Source organism: Poecilia formosa, unplaced genomic scaffold, assembly GCF_000485575.1.
Source record: "Poecilia formosa unplaced genomic scaffold, Poecilia_formosa-5.1.2 Scaffold77, whole genome shotgun sequence".
Lineage (NCBI taxonomy): Eukaryota > Metazoa > Chordata > Actinopteri > Cyprinodontiformes > Poeciliidae > Poecilia > Poecilia formosa.
The window spans coordinates 21467-41982 of record NW_006800016.1 but is presented as its reverse complement, the minus strand read 5'-3'; the positions used below and the strand labels follow the sequence as shown (position 1 = coordinate 41982).

The window sequence follows — 20516 nt, the reverse complement described above, 5'->3', positions numbered from 1 at the left end:
GCAAAGCAATCGAGGCCAAATGTGCTGTGTTTACTCAGAGGCGCTGAACACAGTTTGAAACCATGTAGGAATCTCCTTCAGTTTCTCAGTTTTGCTCCATCTCGTGTTGGCCTGTCACTTAAGATCCAGATATAGCTGCACATCGAAGTTTGTGGTGGTAATTTTACAAAAAGTCAATATTCATAAAACCAATTTATGAATATGTTTTGCAAGGCCGTTTGCTCACTTTGTCAAAAATATATATTTAATCAAACTTGTCATCATTCAGATGGTTTTTTTAATACAGTATTGATTCATAAGAGACTCCTTATATCTCTGTCAATCCATCTATCCCTCTTTTTTTCCCTCCCCGTCCTGGTTAGGTTTTAACCTCATATCTCCCTGCACTCTTTATCCCTCCATCCCTCCACGGCTTACTGCTGCTGTATTTCCCCACATATCTTTCCTCTTATCTGTTCTTTTGTTCTCTGCTGTTGATATCTCTCTTTCCCCATTTAATCTGCAGCCTCTTTGTGTTTATCTCTGCCTTCATCTTCTGTGCTACTTCACATACGACTGTTTCTGCACACACACACACACACGCACGTGTATACACAGCGACACACGCACACATCTGTTTAATCACACTGGCATCCGCAGATCTGAGTGTAGGTGAAATTAAAGTGTGATAAGCAGCTTACCAGGTGTGTGTTGTCATGCTTTACTGCTCTCCAGGCAGCATTTTGCTCCCTGTTTTTTGATTAGAGCCAAAACGGTGCATGCACACACACCAAACACATGGAAATACACACCTTGTGTTTCCCATGACATTCTTGGTGCTTCTAAATGATTAAAAAGCCAGCAGTGCCAAAAGACAAGCAGTTAGCAATAAGTGATACAGCAGAGGATCAATACTCTTATTAAAAAATAATAACAGTTTGTAGTTTTTTCATATTGATTGAACACATACAGGCCCGATGGCACACTGGAGCCGATAAATTGAATTACCGTAGTCTCACGGTTACAGCTGTAAACATGATGGGAGCTGTTTTATTCTCCCTTTATTGAGCTCGTGTCCTCTCCGAAGGAGGACGCATGAATTTATGGATGTCCCTGGCCAAAAAGGCCAAAATTTTTATGCATGCAGCATGAACCGGGGGGCAGAATCGGCAGCTCAGAGTTACTGTTGCTCCTTCTTACACTTCTGTTACATCACTTTGAGAAAATGTAATTACTAGCTGTAGCACTTAGTATTGGTGTATTTTCTGTGCTCTAAGCCTGCGACAATAGGCAGCACGTTTGCATGTGTCCATCATCACGTATGTGTGATAAATGTTTATCAGATCCGCTTAGGGTTTGTTCGTGTGGTGTGTGATCAGTGTTTGAGTTTCTACGTGGAATCTGAGAAGCCTGCCAGACATCCTCCCTGTGGGGCAAAGCTATGATGAGCAATTATCCACTAGGGCGAGTTTGTAGGCTAATTTTGCATATTTATGTGGTCAGCAGCACTGTTTACTATTCCCCTTCGCTGCTTACTGCTGCATTTTCAATTTAGAGCAGACCCCAGTTTTCTTTCTCTCTTTTCCTCTCTCTGTCTTTATATCTCTCTATCTCTTCCTCCGCTGCCTCTATCTCTCTCCTCCTGATGGGGTTTGTGATGTGTATCGCTCCCCCCATCCCTCAGGCTGCTTCTCTATTTTTATCCTCACTGTGTGTGGGACGGGATGGCAGTAAAGGGACAGGTGTAGATTTGGCTTTGTGTGTGTGCGAGTGTGAGAGAGGTAGACAGGAGGAGGAGCCGAACCGAGGGGGGTTTGAAGTGCTGAGGGTATTTGTGTAGGGTTGTGTTCATCTAAGACCAAAGGAGATTTAGCTTGTTTATTTAAGGCAAATGTCTGTCTGCGATCGGGCTTAAATAGCAATGTGGACGTGCTTTCTATCAATCTTGTGTTTGAGGATATGCAGAACTCTATCACATTTTTTTTACAAATGCACACTTCAGTTTATCTTATTGGGATTTTAGGTGATTAACCAGTACAAAGTAGCACATAAATGTCAAATGGAATTAAAGGGAGACATGGTTTACAAATAAAATTCTTCACTGGAGTTGGGCATTTATCGTATCGGTTATTATTTATCGTAGTACATTTCTTATTGTAAGAATTTTGAATTATCAATACAATAAATTCCAAATTATGGTGTTTAAATAACAAAATACAAGATATAACTCAAAGTATTCGTCTTTTATTAACCTTTTCCATTTTACAGTAAAAAAGACCACTGACATGCATTGCCTTGTTAAAAAGCTGACTTAGGCTTTTTATCCATCCAATAAACCTGGCTAAATACAGGAAGCATTTTCAAAGAAAACATGAGGCATGTCCTGATTTTTTGCTATAAATACATTTAAAAAAATGTATACCAAGAAAATTAAAACCTACTAACCTCAGAATGTAGGACTTTTTATATCTTTTTTCAGTTAAGCAAATGTTAAAGGCACCTTTTTTATTTTTGCACTGACTTTGTTTGATCAATTAAAGTATTGTGAGATTAACTTATTGTTGAGCAGGAAAATAAAAATTCTCCATGGAAAAAAATGCACTTCTTAAAAAACACAAAAATTTTGGTCACTACTGAATACTTTCAACCTGACAATTTTAGATAAACCCAGCAGAGCTGCAGCTGTGGTTCTGCGTAGTAATTCCTTAAGGGGGCTGAATTTAATTGCATGCCACACTTTTCAGATTTTCAATTGTTTCAAACATTTGAAAACCTAATATTACTTTCCTTCCATTCTGAAATTAGGTGCCACTTTGAGTTCGACTAAAATACATTGAATGTTGGGGGTTCATTGTGACAAAATGTGACATGGATGGTTTAGCAGAACACTGTATGTGTGTGGGTCCATATGTGGGTACATTTATGCATGCAACATGCGGAGAGAAAGAGCGCCTGCCTCATATTTCACCACAAAATTGAGGCAGAATCTAATCATAGCCTCATAAAAGCCTGACCCTGGAGAGAGCCTGCCTCTTTAAGGCCTCCGACACACACGCACACACACGCTTGCAGATCAAGGTCAGTGATTATACCAGAAAATGGTCCAAATGAGCCAGCAAACAAGAAAACAGAAACACACACCAATAGGAAAATTTAAGCGATTAGCTACTTTGATAATTATGTTTGTTTGGACACATGAGTAGCAGGTTGCCCTGAATGTTCTCTGCCAAACCGTGTGTCTCATAAACCGAGCTCTAAAGTAGCCTTAAACTGAACTGTGTCCATTTCCAACACCATCTGTTTTACAAATGCAGCCAGCTTCTGCAGGCTCTGTTTTCCATGTACACACAGAGGGAAAAAAAATGCTGCTCAGTTGCAATTAACATTCATCATTTTGTCTTATTTTTGACACTTTGTGAAATAGCGAAAACACCGAGAGCGTAGTTTGTGTTTTTCAGATGTTGGATTTGCTTGTGCAAAATAACAAATATCTCACACAGACCAACTGCTGAAAGTAAAACGCAGCCTCCTTTATCTATGCATTTTTTCTATGTTTATGAGGAACTAAATTAACAGCAGTAAAAGCCGACCAGTACGCTCCCTTTGATATTTGCATAGAGATGAGGCTTTGATCACTAGGCTGGTATGAGGTTCTCAAAATAAAACAACCTTAAGGGGTAACGCCCTGGTTTCATATTATCACAAAACCATTCACACAGAAATTGAAACAGAAATTGGTGTAAATATTTTTGTTCAGAACAGAAAAGCGATAATCATTCCAACTAATGACGATGATAGATGTTAGCATTTGACTGAGATACATAGTCTTTAGATAAATTTAGCGCTCTGCTTTTTATAAAAAAAAAAAAAAAAAAAGTAAGCCAAGCTGATATAATGCTCAAGCAATCATCTGGATAAGAAAAAAATGCTGCATCCAGCTTGTCAACTGTAGTCCTAAAAAACATGACAATTAATTTGGAAATTTAATGAAAATTAAATTGAAAAATTTAAACTGAAAAATTTAATTTGGAAAAAATGATCTTTTCCAAATATATTTGTTTTTTTTTTTTTAATATATATTTTTTAAAGTTATTATTTTGTTTTTTTTAAATGCCACTCCTTCAGTTTTCAATCCATGACTTCCCATTTTTTCCAAACCAAAAATATTTCTGAACAACCACCACTCTCTTTCTTATACGGTGTGGTAGACTCTGTTTTTAACTAGCTGACCAGCAGGACACAGCAACATGTGGGGAGGGGCGGTTCTGTTTTACTCTAATTGCTGATTATGAGTATAAACTTTACCGCTTTTTCAGAAAAATCTCAAATGTCCGTGGCATAAACCGTCTTCAGGTTACATGGCCCATATTTCATGATGTGGACATATAGAACAGGTCCATACGAGGCGCCTGAATGAATGTGTGAATTTGCATGAATGAAATGGGGACTAGGAGACGTAGAGGAGGGCCCTGAAGAGGTTCTTTATGAATAGGGACGTACAGACAGGGAGGGGGCAGGGTGAGACAGGGGCGGAGTAGAGGAGGTCGGGGCAGAAAGAAGGAGGAAACAGGACAAAAGTTTTCTGTAATGAGTGTGGAGGAAGGGACAGGCGGGCGGTGCAATAGAAGAAAGGCTTTTCTCTGAATGCTAGAAGGGGTGGGAGGGAGTCAGGCGGACTTCTGTCAATTTAAAGAGAGACATCTGTCAAAGGGGAGTGTGTGTGCCTGCAAGTCTGAGTGTGTGTGTGATTAGGCAGAGAAATGGGATGCCAGGACTTTATCTGCACCCGGGATGTGACTCTTATCAAACCATAACTTTCCATCTAAACACTGAGTTCTTTCACCCTGACCAAGAGAAATGGAGCTTTTTACAAACTCATTAAACTTGTAAGGACTTCCCCTGCTTGGATGATTACTAACCATCTAGTTTTTCCTTGTAATATTTCTCATAGACTGTCTTATAATTATTTTAGATTGATTAAGAGCAGTAGTCAACTCTCATATATATTTCATGATGGGGTGAGGAAAAGTATTTGTTTTTCAGACTTTATTCTTTACCCCATATTATAAAAACTATATCCATATATCATCTTGCAAATATCACATCTGCCATTAAATTAGAAACTTTTATTCCTAAAAATTGACTTGATTTCTTTTACTTTTAATGCCTACTTAAAAAGTAGGCATTAAAAAAGAAGGCATTTATTTAAAAGGCATTTAAAAGAAGGCATTTAAATGCCTTCTTTTAGGCATTTAAAAGAAGGCATTTATCCTGTAATCTGCTATGATTAGTGGAAAAAAATGGCACAATGTAATATATCTCATTTTTTGTCCACTTGAGGTTGCACTGACCTCATTTTACGACACATACATATTTCTATGTACCCATTCATGAAATGTTAGTTAAAAACCAGTGTGTTTAAATGTGACCATGTAAGAGCATAAATCCATTTGGATATCAGTCTTTTATTTTCCGGATTCCCGCCCACACCATAACTATCCAAGCTTTCATAAATGTGTCAGGCTCCGGATTGGACGTAATCTCAGTGATTACGTCCAATCACATTCTCAGTGAATGTGAGATTTCTGCAGCCATGAATCTGTATGGCTTTGAACGGCCTTTTTAATTCACCAGCTCATTTCCCAAAGGACTTACACTCCCGAAAATAGAAAGAAGGTCCAAGTGCATAGGTCTAACAGTTATCCGCTATAGTGCTGTTGGATTATGTTGAACTAAATCCACAGGATCAAATTTCAGTGAGTGCTCCGCTGCTGCATGCTGAATGTTCTCGTTGGGCTTGACAAAAACAGCGTAATATTCTAGGGATCAACACGGTGGCTAGCGCTGCTTTATGCATGGTTTGATGTTGTTATTATTGTGCAGGCAAATGAGGAGAAAAACACAGTCAGAGGAAAGGGAATATGCTGCTGCTCCAGCAGAGAGGCTGGTGAAGGGTTTCTGCCAGATAACTTACTGAACAGAGGAGATGGAGGGCAGACCTCTCAGGTGTGAAGAAAGGAATCAGAGACAGTAGAAGGGGGAGGAGAGGAGAGGGGGACGGGGCACCAGGAGCCTGTATTATGGTTGCAGACCTGCGTCACTAGGCAACGGAGTCGAGCCAGATGCCAGGTTGCTAGGAGACCTGAGGGATGCAAAGCCTAACGTGGTTCTAAATAGAGATGATAGCATGGAGGGGTGGAGCTGTGCTTCTGTTCCCCCTTAACGCTCACTCCCTGTTCCTCACATTTTGATGTTTTCATGTCGCTCTAAATGAGAGGGACAAATTCAGTTTGATCGTCATAACAGGATGTTACATGAATGTTGTTTTCTTGCTGTAAAGACATGTTAACTTTTCATAGATTTTGATTCACGCAGTGCAAAATAAGACCCTGGTCTATATTTTATATAGAGTCCAGTTCTGGTAGTTTTATGTTGTATATTTGTTTTGTTGGATGAAGTAGAGATCTTCAAATTGAAATATGTGTGATTGGATCTAAAGGTCTTTTTAGCTAAATATGAATTGGACAAATTGTAGTGTGTGTTGAGATGACATTTATTTTTGTAATTTGGAGCTATATATCTTCAGGTCTGTGCTTAATGGTTCTTCTCTGATGAACACATTCATTACACAGCGATTACTGTGAAACAAAAGTAACATATTTGCAGTGTCACAACAGTCCTTTTTTTCTTTCTACAAATATAGAAAAATGGCTGCAAATACATGCACACACAGTTTCTTTATCCTTATGTTATTTCCTCTAAAGTTTATGTATTTATACTTTATGTTTGTACCCTTTGAGCGTCTGAAAACCAAAGGCAAATTCTTTCTTTGTGCACAAAATGTCGCCCAATAAAGCTGATCCTGATTCTATAGAAATAAACTGGGTTGAAATCAGTTTCATGAAAGGTGTACTTTTAGCTAAAATCAATATACTTGTATATTATTCAATAATTCTGCAGTTATTCAATAATTCTGATTAAAATGCTGATTGGCTGATTGTGTGCATGAGCTGCTAATTATTTTTGTTCAGCTACAGATGTAAGTGTGCAGACGCAGCCTCAATAAAAGCTGCATCTATGTTTCAAGATATGCTGGATTAAAACTGCTGTGGGTGGGTTTTCAGCATAGTTGGGTACTAAATGTAACCAATGTAGGGAAGAAGTCTTTTTGATGAAGGGAATATTTTATGAACTCTCTCTCTCTCTCTTTCTCTCTCTCTCTATAATTTTTTTTTTTGTGGGCCTCTGTTTGTACGTAAGGATAAACTTAAAAAATGGTCAATTTTTTTTGTTTATGCTCTCAGTTTTATCATCATTGCAACACGCTGTTGGTGAGTTTCTCAGAATAATTAGACAAACACTGAAGATTAAAAAAGAGATGTTCCAGGAAAAGAAAGCTGCGATACCGCCGTCAAAAGCAGAATATGGAGGATTATAAATCTGGATGTGGAGAGCAAGGAACCAAGGAGTCAAGGAGAGGCAGAAATAATGCGAGATTGTGGAGTGGGGATAAAAATAGTTTTCATTCCTTGGGCATTTTGGAAAATGGACTTCTGAAATTGTTAGGTTGAAGCGTCCCGAGGGAGAGTAAAAGGGGAATGAGGAGGTGTGAACATAAGCGTTTACAGAGGATTCAAGAGGGCATCTCACATGAATGTATGTGGCCTTGTTGTTTTTTAAGTGTTAAAGTGAATATTTCCTTCCTGTTGTACAGAAATACTTTTCATGGGAAAAGAGAAGCAAATACAAAATAAAGCAGCAGCTTTGATTTGTGTCTGTACAGTTTCTTTTTCCTACCACTTCCCCCCCTTCATCACGTTGGATGGTTTGTTCCACTGATTTTGCGTGGGTGGGGGAGGGGGCAAAATACGATTTGATTGGATAATCCAAGGATTTAATATCCTCTAATCCTGGTACAATCCTCTCCGCATTACTGCAGGGAGTAAGATTAACTGTAAGTGTGTAGTATGTGTTTGTTTCTGTGTGAGCAAAAGGTCGGGTGCTGTGAGACACTGGAAAGGTGTACCGTAAAACTGTTTCAGTGTGTGTGTGTGCGTGTGTGTGTGTGTGTGCGTGCGTGCGTGCGTGTGTGTGTTTGCATAGATAAGTGACATGCACTGTGTGTCTATAGTATTTCTGTTGACACCACAGCGTGTAAATGGGCTTGTGTTTGCATGCAGGTTTTGGTCAGGAGTGCATGAGTGGAAACCGGGCTTTCACTCAGTGTGTGTGGGCGTGTGTGTGTGCACATATATGCCCTCATGTATCGCCTCACATGCAAGTTCACTTTCCTCAGAGACACAGCAACTTGGAAATCTTCTTAGTATGCAGCAGGATAGATCAAACCGCACTCCGGCGCGAGTCCTGGCTCCTCTTTACATCTACACGTTTGCAGATGGTTGCTGTTAATTAAGTCTTATTTGGAACGTGAGTAATTAGAGGATAATTTGACATGAAAGGAGTGTGCGGCTGTTCTTGTGTAAAGGAGAGAGACAAAGACAAACTGGAGTACAGTTTGACTGCCTAACCAGGCTCAAGGGAATTTTAATCAGCACAGTATAGATTTGCCACATACTTATTTCCATATCTGGCCCCTGCCACCTTCTTCATTACTCTCTTCAATGTACATTTCTTTCTTCTCTAACGTTTTTACTCATACTTGGTGCTCATATTCCTGGTTTTCATGCCAGTATCCAGAGAGTAAATTCATTGTAGAGACAATTTAGAGGGCAGTACAAAGCCACTAAAGCATCCTCCGGCACTAATTCTTTGTTTACCCAAAGAGCACAGCAGTCGCCCTTGGCAACCAGCATCCTTGTTTACCTACTCAGTGTGCCGTCATATGATTGCCATGACAACAAGCTGGTTGCCATGCGAATTTTCCGATCCCATTGTGATGTCTCTGAAGAGGCAGTCTGCACATCTCACCTCCTGCTTCTCTTCATGTCATTAGTTTCTCCTGCTCATTTTTTTTCAAGCAAGTTAATCACAGAAACGCACATTATTTGCTTAAGATTGTAATGTCACAACGCTCATATACAGAGCCTTGCAAAAGTATTAATTCCCCCCACTGAACCCTTCAGCAATTTGCCATGTTACAATCACACACTTCAGTGTATTTTGTTGGGATTTTCTGTGACAAACCTGCACAACGTTGCATATAATAGTGAAGTGGGTGGGGGGGGGATGAATCATGGCTTTCAGAATGTTTTGCAAGTAAAAATTTGAAAAATGTGGCTTGCATTAAAATTCAGCTTTCTCCAATACCGTCAGTAAAATCCAGTACAATCAATTGCCTTCAAATATTGCCAACTTAGTAAATAGAGCCCATTTGTGTGTAATTTAATCTTAGTTCTAATCTAATTTTTCTGTGAATTCCTCTGAGGTTTGTTAGGGAACACTCAGAAAGAAACACCGGCAGGGATGGCAGGGAGGGAGTTGTGGAGAAGGTTGAAGCAGAGTTGATTAGAAAGTCGTATACCAATGTTTGACGGTGGCAGAATCATGCTGTGGGGATGCTTTTTAGGAAAGGTGATCTGCATATCTGTGTATATACACTAATCACTAAGCTGTGATTCCACTGGAAGTGCCGGGGGTTTTCTGTTTAGCCCGTTTTACGTGCACAAAGACGAGGCTTAATGGAGGAAGAAATTGAAGAGGTGATGGATTGATCCAAGGTTAGAGAGAAGGTTGGTGGACACAAATCTTGCAACTATCAGACCTCTCTACAAAGGAAGACCAAATCAATGTACAAGACGGGACTGATCAATGAGCTGATGGATGGCAACTTGGATGGACAGCAATAACATTAGGACCAGAATAGGATGGATGGATGGATGGATGGATGGATGAATTTCTCCAGTACAGGTGCTCTTTGATTCGCTCCTAATTTGTGAGTGTTTCTTAGGAAGAGATGTGAGGAGGTGTGTTTTCATCTGCGTGCGATGATGTCTTAGCATGTGTGTGCGCGTGTGTGTGTGGGATGGCCTTGCCCTAGATCGATAGTTTTGTGGTGACAGCTAAGAGCTGATTAATCAAATGCATGGATCTGTCTTTCTCTGCTCTGCCCTCTCCTCAATTACCAGCATCATTACATTGCCTTAACACCCCACTGGGACGCCGAGCCATTCTTCCTCCTTCTCATCCCTTCCCTCTACATCTTCCGTCCTTTTCTTCCAGTCCACACATTCGCTCAAACTCCAGCAAGATTTATAACAATTCAAATAAAAAGAAGTTATGTCATCCCTCCTGGAGAGTCGACTCCACAGTTCTTTGTTGAGTTGAGTCCCGTCTCTCCTCCGCTCCTCCTCTGGGTCTACCTTGCTTCCTCTTCCTCGTTCCACGTCTCTCCTCTTTTTGCCACCATCATTCTGCAGCTCTGCTCCTCCAGCCCATCCCTCTTTCTCCTACCTATGACTAAGCACTGTGTGTGTGGATTGTTATTTTTTTTGTAGTTTTTTTTCTGTCTTAGTTTGTGTGAGCCAAAGGTACAGAAGATATGAATGGGAGGGATGTTTGCAACGTGCGTTTGGGATAATGCATCAGCACTCTTGGCAGAGGATCTTGGTAGTCGTGAGATTTTTTTAGACGGAGTGAGTCACGACTGAATCACGCCCCGTCCGCCTGCCTGCTCCTCTTTCTCTTTCTATTCTTTTTGAATCCTCTCTCAGGGGCAGGCTCTGCTTTCATCCCTCCACTCTCAGCCTTTCGCTTTCGCACTTTCCATGTAATACTTCTTTTTCCATTTGCTCCCCGGGGTTCCTTTTAGCCTTCCACCTGCCCTTTCTAGCGGTCGATGTGAGTCGGGGTCCCCCAGGCTTCTCCCTCTGAGTTGTTTTTTTTTCCTATCCTTTTATTTTCAGTTGACTGTGCCCGTTCCCTTTACACACTTGTCATTTCACTGAACAACATTATCTCCCCCTCTCTCCCACGCCTGCCCTGTCTCATTTCTCCTCTTCTCTGTGTCTCTGCCTTCTCTTGTCCCTCATCTAATCCCTACTTTTTAGGTAATCCAGATCAGCTTGCCTGCATTCTTAATCTCGCCACTTCTCAATCCCCCGGTCTGTGAGTGTGTGTATGTGGGACGAATCAAAGACTGTTTATGTTTGAGTCTTGAAGCAAATGTCACCTGCTAACTAGAGAAGCACCAGTCCAGTCGGCCAATTGACCTATTTGCCCTCAATCCGGAGATCAAATACTGGAAAATACTTTTTTTAAAGTAAATTTATTAAACATATCAAAACTAATAAATCCCACCATTTTCAAACCAGATAAGCATCACCTAACAGCATCGACTTCAAAGCACCCTTTTGACTTGAATAAAAGCCACATAAAGGTCAGGAACATATTTTTGATGCATAAATGAGGATAATCTTGTTACAGTTTTTAAAATGAAAAAATGCTTTCTTTCTAAATTGGAGTTGTCAGGTCAGTCCACAAAGAAAACTGGGAATCCATGTCGGTCATGAAAAGGTTGATTGCTGCTTATCTAACCATAACCTTAATACTTGAGTAACAAAAATACATGAGTAGACCCTGACTGTTGTCATTACCTTAATTTGATTTTTTCTTTTTTAGAAATGAAAGAATTATTTTAAAATCAAACTACAAATTTCTTAAAGAATGTATTTCGTTAGACTGCATTTTTACTGAGGTTGAAATTATGGATTTGGCTGTTTTTTTTCTTTCTTTGATAAGGTCTGACTAGTAATTGGCAGATCAAATAGTAAAAACATATTTCTCCTAGTAATTAAATGCATCAAAAAGAAGAACCCTCTCTGTTTAAAACGCATCAACTAATAGCATGTCTTCTGAAGGAGCTTAATAAATAAACAGATGAAAGTTAGTGACATAAGTGGAAATAGTGTTCCTACTTCCCTGTTAGTTTTAAAATGACTTTATTCAAGAACATGTAGCAGAGTTTTTTTTTCTGATTGATGTGTTTTTATAAAAGTCTTTTTATAAAAGTTTAAATCACAGCTATGCAGGTCAGACCTCAAAATAGACTGGAAATCAGTTTTGGAGAAGAAAAGCTTTTAGAGTGCATCTCTACTCCTAACACAACCACGGTATACAAATAACTAAAAAATGGCTCTGCCCTATCTTTTGTAATATTAAGGCACCTCATTTCATTTTTGTTTAAATAAAATAATTTAAAATTTAAGTCTGATACTTAATGTCTCAGGTTTTGCCTCTGTTGATAGTTTTCAAGATGTTCTTAATTTAGAGGCAATTTTTTTTTAATACTGAACTTCTCACCAAAAACCTACCATCATAAATCGATCATTAGAGTAAATCTAGTATTTAAAGGACAACATACATCTCACCAGACAGTTGAATATCTTTCGTGGAGTTGAATTGAGTGTGACTGAAAGACATTTAATGTTGACCTGCTTTGCTGATGTTTTCTTTTGTTTGTCCCTCAGATGAATCGGCCGATCCAGGTCAAACCAGCTGACAGTGAAGGCCGAGGAGGTGAGTCGTCTTTCTCCTTTTGTGAGGACACATTTTCAAAATGTCTTCCCTAACTATAAACTCAACCATCTCAATGAGTCCGTTTTATATTTTATTTTTTGTCAATTTTGAGGTGTGTTTAAATTGTCAACCTCAGATAATCTTTAATAGATGTTAGTAGAAGGTTTCATGCTGGACATGGTTTTACTAAGTACTCTTACACAGACGTTCACACTGGCACCTCACTATTCTAATTACCAGTCTCGGTAGTCAACACTGCTCCCTGGTGGACGGAAACAGTATATTTCCCTCTATAGCTTCAACCTTTATGTGTTAAGAAGATATGTTACTAGTTTGGGGGCAAATAAATTGATTTTATGTCTTTTTGTTTTCCTTTCTCCTGCACATCCCTGGTGTCTCAGAGGACAGGAAGTTGTTTGTGGGCATGCTGGGAAAGCAGCAGAGTGATGAGGATGTCAGAAGGCTGTTTGAGCCCTTTGGCAGCATAGAGGAGTGCACTGTTTTGAGAGGACCAGATGGCACAAGCAAAGGTAAATTGCATAAGGTTGAACTGCTCAAGGAAGATATAGTACAAGCAACTTTATTTGCTGTAGCATTGATTACTAATTTGATAAGTGTGTTTGTTTTTGTTGTGCAGGGTGCGCCTTTGTGAAATACCAGGGTCATGCCGAAGCCCAAGCTGCAATCAACAGCCTGCACGGGAGCCGCACAATGCCTGTAAGCTCCATGCATACGATTACTAATGATTTAAAAACATAAATGTGATTAATTTGAGTAAAATGTTTGGATTCTGTCCTGAAAAAGTTTTAATACCCTTTTAAAATGTTGATACATTAAACTTGGTTGTATTTAATGTATTTTTAAGTGACAAACTTATTGAAAACAGCACATAATTGTGATTTGGATGGATTTCCACAGATTGGATTGATTTTACAGAAAATGCATTGGCAATTGGTTCTGCGATTACAGCTGCAACTCTTTGTGAGGAATGTCTCAGTTAGCTTTGCACAGCTGGAAGCGAAATGTTTTTCTTTACAAAGTAGCTCCAACTCAGTCAGGTTGGATGGAAACAATCTGTAAATCATGCCACAAATACCCATAACAAGTTTTTACCTTCAGTTTCCCTGCACTTGCTGAGAAAATATCACAACAGCATGATGTTGCCACCACCATGTTTCACAGTGGTGAACTTTATCCCTGACCTTTCTGGTCAGAGGCGTTCATAGAACGGCTGCGTTTAAACTGAGATAAAATTACACACATAGAGACTGTTTTCTTCTATTTACCTTTAGAGAGCACTGTAAACTTTATCTCTCCGTCCACAGGGAGCGTCGTCCAGTCTGGTGGTGAAGTTTGCTGACACGGAGAAGGAGCGGGGGCTGAGGAGGATGCAGCAGGTGGCCTCCCAACTCGGCATCTTCAGCCCCATGACCCTCAACTTTCCTGCCTACAATGCCTACACGCAGGCGGTCAACGCACAGGCAAGCACAAGCACACAAAAGCCAACTGTACGGCTCTCACATTTGCTGCACACAAAGTTTGCAAGGGCAGTGCTGTGCTTATGAAAGGATGTAATAAGTTTGAAGAGGCTATCAGTGGTCTAATTGGAGCTAATGTTATTACACAGACAACAGAACATACGTCATCTGGCATTAGCCTTCCCGCAACACACAACCATTAACCCACTGACTTGGGACATAATGGCCTTGTAATTAGATCTCTATTCATCTGTTCCTCCATCACTCCCTCTCCTTGGCCCTTCCTCCCATTTTTCATCTTCTTTTTTCTCTCTTTCTCTTTTTCCCATATCAATTTAACCCCCTTGCTCTCTCCTCCATTCTCGTTCTCCCTCGTCTACAGCTTGTCCAACAGCAGGCCCTGGTTGCCCAGTCAGCGTACTTGTCTCCTGTCGCAACAGTTGCTGCCGTGCAGATGCAGCAGATGGCGGCACTCAATGCCAACGGAATCATCGCAACACCCATCACACCCATCACACCATCCTCGGGTAATTCCCCTCATGCACACTCTTCATACTCCTTAAATACCTGGAATTAAGGTAGAGAGGCTGCAGTTTGTTTTTATTCAACCAAACTATAAAGAAACGTTTAGATTATGGATTGGAGGGTTTGAACTCTTCACCCTTTTACAAGGAAAGTCAGTGTTGCTGTGTGTAAAGATTTAAAGTCTCCAATCTTCTCATCCTGCTGAGGTTCAGCAGAGTAGATATCCTTGAAATCCTTGAAAATTCTTGAACTTCAATTAGGTGTTTTGAAGGTTTGGAAAGTGCTTGATTTTAAATTCCTTGAACGTGCTTTATACTTAAACTGCGCAGTTTTGTAGTAAAGTTGCTTGATTCAAAGCTTAAATTTGTGAAATTATATTTACAGCTGAAATCAGATATTTGCATACACCTAATAAGATAAAAAATGTTCTCACTGTCTGAAGATAAATCAGATTAAGCTTCTCTTGTCTAGACATTTTCCTAAATTATTTCTATTTGCTAAAAGCCAGAAAACTTAGTGAAAACATTTTTTAGAGATTTTTTTTTTTTTACTTTGTATATTGTGTTTAAGCATTTAATTTGAGCAGGAAGGTAATTTACCTTGACACAATTCGTTTGGATTGTTTTAATGAAACAAATATTTATTATTCCTTATATCTCAGTGATTTATTTATCATCTTTTATCTTATACACTGAACAAAGTTAGTGAAATTGGGAGATTTTTTTGTTAAATTAGTGTTTTGGGCTCAGATGAGTCAGGTGTAAAAATGTGTGAGAGACATTTTAAAACATAAAATTTTGCTATATTTTAGTTTATCTTGTTCCTGCTGAAGAACATTTAATATCATCACATTATTACTAACAGCGATAAATGATAGATAATAGTGAATTAAAACAGCATTTCTTTGTTCAGTTGTATTGTTTTTATCTCCAAAGTGTGGTGTTGGAGAGTTTGGAAACTTGAAAATGCTTGAAATGACCTGGATTTTGCTATGGGAAAACCTTGTAAATACCAAAACATTTTATATGTTGTTCTTTATTAGGAAGTAATTGTTTTGGCGTAATCTTTGTCTGCAGGTACAAACACTCCACCAACTATCGCAGCAACACCTGTGCCAGCTATCCCTCCAGCATTAGGAGTGAATGGTTACAGCAGCGTGCCAGCTCCCACCAATGGACAGCAAACAGAAACGCTGTACACCAATGGAGTTCACACATACCAAGGTAGCTTGATAAAGGAAGAGCATTCGACTGTAGATTATCATGTTGGTTGGATTCTTAATCTCTGCTGCTCTTCTTGTTTTTATTCCAGCCCAGAGTCCAGCTGCAGCTTTGGACCCTCTTCAGCAAGCCTATGCAGGCATGCAGCACTACACAGGTTTGCATTAGATTAGATTTGTAAAGCACTTTATAAAGGGCTCGTCCAATTACACACGATCCAATTAATTAATTCAACTCAATTGATCCCAAATTCATTATTTCAGGTCAGTTTACCTCAAAGCCTTTGCATTCAAACTGAACTGAACTGAACTAAGTCCATTCTTTTTACACCAGCTCTTTTCATTCAGTTTAGTTAATTCCTTATTTATTTCATTCAATCAGATTGAGTCCAAATTCATCTCATTCAATACAGTTTAGGGCTGAGTGATAAATCGATTTGATAATTGATTTTGCCGACAGGACAAACCACCATGCATGCTCACACTCATACCTAAGGTTCAAGTTTAGAAACACCAATTAACTAATTACAAATGCATATTTTTGGACTGTGGGAAGAAACCAATAACCTGGAGAGATGCATGAATGTGTTGTTTCCAGGTTCTCCCAAAATGGGTTTACTGGTTATCCTAAATTGCCTTTTTGTATGACTGTGTACATGTATGAGTGCTTCTCCTGTCCTGCCTGTATTGGCCTGTGATGAACATCCTATTGCCCAGTAACCACTGGAGATAGGCACCAACTCCTGTGACCTACAAGGATAAGCATGTGAAGACAATGGATGGATGGATATTACACATACATTTGGGAATCTAGTCATGCACATGTAGTAATGCACCCATCTGCTCAAAGCGATGGTTCATACAGGAGATTAAATGAAGAACATTCAAGCAATGTCTCCTTAGTCTGGCTGTCAAGGGTGAAACATCTTCAAGGGTAATTGATTTTATGATTTATCTGAGTTCAGAAAGACTCAATTTATAGATGATGTTTATAACCAGGGATTACAGCGATGATGCAATGTGTGCAAACCAGACTGGGATCAACAGTGTCTTTGTTCTGTAGACTTGCTCCGCTCTGTAGTTAATAGATTTCACCTTCAACAGGGAACCTCTCATTTCAAAGGAAATGTCTCTATTGGGCACGCTCATGTTGCCACCTGTTGTTATTACCCAATAAGACATTAATGCCCCTGTCTCTCTTCCAATAGCGGCGTACCCCGCTGCCTACGGATTGGTTGGGCAGCCGTTTCCCCAGCAGCCGACACTGGTTGCTCAGCAACACCAGCAGCCCCAGCAACAGCAGCAAAGAGAAGGTGATGTGACTTCCTGTCTTGCTGGGGCCACACCCTTTTGATAGTGAGCGTGTTTAGGGTTGTTTTCTAAAAGCGAGAGGTAATTTATGAGTCTTCGTCCTACGTGTGTGTGTGTGTGTGTGTGTGTGTGTGTGTATGTGTGTGTGTGTGTCAGGTCCAGAGGGGTGTAACATCTTCATCTACCACCTGCCACAGGAGTTCAGTGACTCTGAGATGCTGCAGATGTTCCTGCCCTTTGGCAATGTCATATCGGCTAAAGTGTTCGTGGACCGAGCTACTAACCAGAGCAAATGTTTTGGTGAGACACACACAGGGTGGGGGAGCAGGGAGGGAAGGGGGAGAGCATGTTTACTAGAGCGAGGGAAGGACAAGTGAAAAAAACACAAAGGCTGGCCTTCTGTAGGATAAGATACTGTCTATGTCTGCATCTAAACTAAGGTGAGAGAAAAATAGCTCTATCATGAATGTTATTTATCTCTTTTTTTTTTTTTTAGGATTTGTGAGTTTTGACAACCCTGCCAGCGCTCAGGCTGCTATCCAGGCAATGAATGGCTTTCAGATTGGCATGAAAAGACTCAAAGTGCAGCTCAAAAGGCCCAAAGATGCCAACCGCCCGTACTGAGTGATGACGGAGAGAAGAACAAACAAATACGGAGAGGTGAGGTGGTGGCGAGGAGACAAAAGGTGAAATAAGAAGACCTGCAGTATACTTCAGGAACAACAGCAATGATAGTAAAAAGCTAACTGTTGGTAAATTTTTAACAGGAAAAAAAGCTTGACATTGCAGTAAATTTGCATTGGGTTACTCCTGAAAGCACCCTGTGTCAAGAAACGTAAAAATAATGAGATATTGTTTTCCTTTTTTTATTTTCTTTCACAATCTTATTTCTTCCCTGCTGTTTTGATCTTTTCCCGAAACGGCAACTTACCTCACCCAAGATCCTCCCGTCCAATCATATTTCACGAGGACCCCATCGCTATGGCAATGGTTGCCTAGTGACCGATAAAGCCCTGATCCCCCCTTCCTCTCGCATTGTTGTAAGTTGATTGGTTGGCCTGTGTTTGGGTTGCTGTGGCGATTTTATTGCCTGTGTTGGTTCTGTCACCTCGAGCAACCAGCCATGCGTTGACCTGCATGTCCTGTTGCTGTAGTGATCACAGACTGTGTTTGGTGCATTGTGACTTTATTTTGTATTGACCTGTGCACATACTGATCAATAACTATCTATAGCCAGGACTGCACTCAACTGATTCAACTGATCTGATTGGATATTTGATACACTTAATCACTTTATAGTAATCTATCTGATAAATTCTGTAGTAAAGCTTGTTATTTTTTTGCAGCTTTGTTTTTGATCAGTTTCTGTAGTGTTCTGTTTGGTGTCATTATTATTATTATTATTATTATTATTATTATTATTTGAACAAATGGTTTGGGTAAAATAGCGAGCGTGGACATCTATGTGTGCATATGTTTCTGTGTTACACTGTTAGCGTGTAATGCAGGACTGAATAATCTTCGTTGCATTGCCTTCTGCATTGAGGTGTCCATAGTTTTCCATAACAAACTGGTGGAGAAAAAGCACAGCAACAACACAGGGAACAAGAATGATGCTTTGATGGGGGGAAAAATACATGTTTTAGGATGTTGCTGCATAAAATGGCAGGCCGTGATGGACAAGAGGACATGACATGTTTATGGTATGCATAACTCCAGAATGTGGCTGCAAACTGATCCAACGCATGGGATATATATACATAAACAAGAAGAATTAGATCAAGTTACCTTTTTGATGGCTGCAGCGCTCTGTATTCATGGGCGAGCATGCATTTTGTTGAGCTGTACTCTGATAGGCTGAGTTCATAATCTTGGATTGTGACTTTTTTACACTGTGATGCTGCACTTTAGTTTTCCTGCTCCTCCATTTTTCTCTGAGACTTCTTTACATCTTTTATCACTGCTCCTGCTCTTTTTCTGTCTCTCTTATCTTCTCCTTCTCCACATTTTTCTCTCCTTCAAGTGTTGATCTGCTTCTTTCATCTCAACCTCATTATACTATTCCTTCTGACTTGTGTTTTGGGGTGAAGGGTATGATGTTGTCATGGTGGAAGAACAAGTGCCTCTTGCTCATTGGAGAACAGCCTTCAAATATAGGAATTCTGGGAGAGTTTTTTTTTATTTATTTAAGAGAGTTAAAAACTTCAACATGGCTGCTGTCAGATCAGAGTGTGGAGGCATCAAAAGGATTTTCACTTTTACTTTTTTTAAAACTTTGTGTAACATGCAGTGCCTTGCAAAAGTAACCACACACTCAGAAGTCTTGCACAATTTACCACATTGCAGCCCAAAACACAATGTAGTGCTTAATTATGAAGAGGAAGGGCAACAATACATAGTTTCTAACAAAAATCTTTACAAATAAAAATGTGAAAAGTGGGACTTTTATATCGAACTGCTTTTAACTCTCATACCCCTAGAGTGCAACCTGATGCTTTTGCTCCAATTAGTTATTTGAGTCCACCTGTTTGTAATTTAATTTTCCTGTAAATCCAGATGTTCTGTGGAGGCCTCAGAGTTTTCTTAGAAAAGATTAGTGAACAAAAGGCATCATGAAGTCTGAGAAACACAACAGAGAAGTTAGGGGTAAAGTTGTGGGTTGTTTTAAAACCGCTTTGAACAACTTGGAGAGAATTTTTTAATCCATGATCTAAAAATTGCACAGCTGCCATGGTTAAAACTAACACTGGTATGGTTGGTAAAAAGAAACTATCACTGTACTTCATCCCTTCACTAGGACAGCGTCATGTCTCAGCAGGGGCAGGGAAGCTGGTCAGTGTTCATTGGAAGATGAATGAAGCTAATTAAAGGTCAATCCTGGGGGGGGGGAAACAGATAAAGGCACCAAAAGATTTGAGGCCGGGGCAAATGCAGTCCAAGTTATGGTGGTTTAAATCAGTGCATATTCATGTGTTTGGATGACCGAACAAAGTCCAGATCTAGTGCAAATCTGGTGGAGACATACTTCTAAATTAATGCAGAGTATAGTATATGTCTAATGTATATAAGTATAAATATAGCGATGCTCACCACACTTGTTCAGATGTTTTTTGTTTTTTTTTTTTATGAAAAATAACACAAATGTTCACTATTTGGTGCTGATCTGCCACTTGACATCCCAGTAAAAAAATAAGGTTTGTGGTTGTAACATCAGAAAATGTGACAATCAAATTAATCAAACCAAATTTTCTTTTTGAAGCACAATTAAATAAGGTAGTTCAAAGTGTTTTACATCATGAAAACTCAAAAATCAACAATTGAAACATTACATTTTACCAAGTGCCGTCATCAAAACATCGGTTAGTATTTCACTTATGAAGGAACTCAGTGTCTCGACTGTTTTACAGTGTTCCACGGGTGTGAGTATTTTTGCAAGGCATTGCATATTTAATGATTCAAAGGCTTCTATAAATGAAAATGAAAATATGAAAATGAAAATAATAATGAAAATGAAATAGACAATGAAAATA

The 20516-nt window shown here is 39.6% G+C and overlaps 1 protein-coding gene across 1 annotated transcript in view; it reads left to right on the top strand.

Annotated features, from left to right (window-relative positions):
- The window catches only part of LOC103140763 (CUGBP Elav-like family member 3), a 31554-nt gene that overhangs the window by 9348 nt on the left and 1690 nt on the right, over positions 1-20516 (top strand). Inside the window, exons 5-14 of the mRNA XM_007556040.2 lie at positions 12405-12453; positions 12855-12983; positions 13091-13170; positions 13779-13934; positions 14314-14458; positions 15533-15679; positions 15768-15833; positions 16884-16988; positions 17143-17286; positions 17483-17646. Of these exons, the coding sequence (XP_007556102.1) occupies positions 12405-12453; positions 12855-12983; positions 13091-13170; positions 13779-13934; positions 14314-14458; positions 15533-15679; positions 15768-15833; positions 16884-16988; positions 17143-17286; positions 17483-17610 (1149 nt within the window). The 3' untranslated portion in view covers positions 17611-17646. The remainder of the gene's footprint in view (positions 1-12404; positions 12454-12854; positions 12984-13090; positions 13171-13778; positions 13935-14313; positions 14459-15532; positions 15680-15767; positions 15834-16883; positions 16989-17142; positions 17287-17482; positions 17647-20516) is intronic.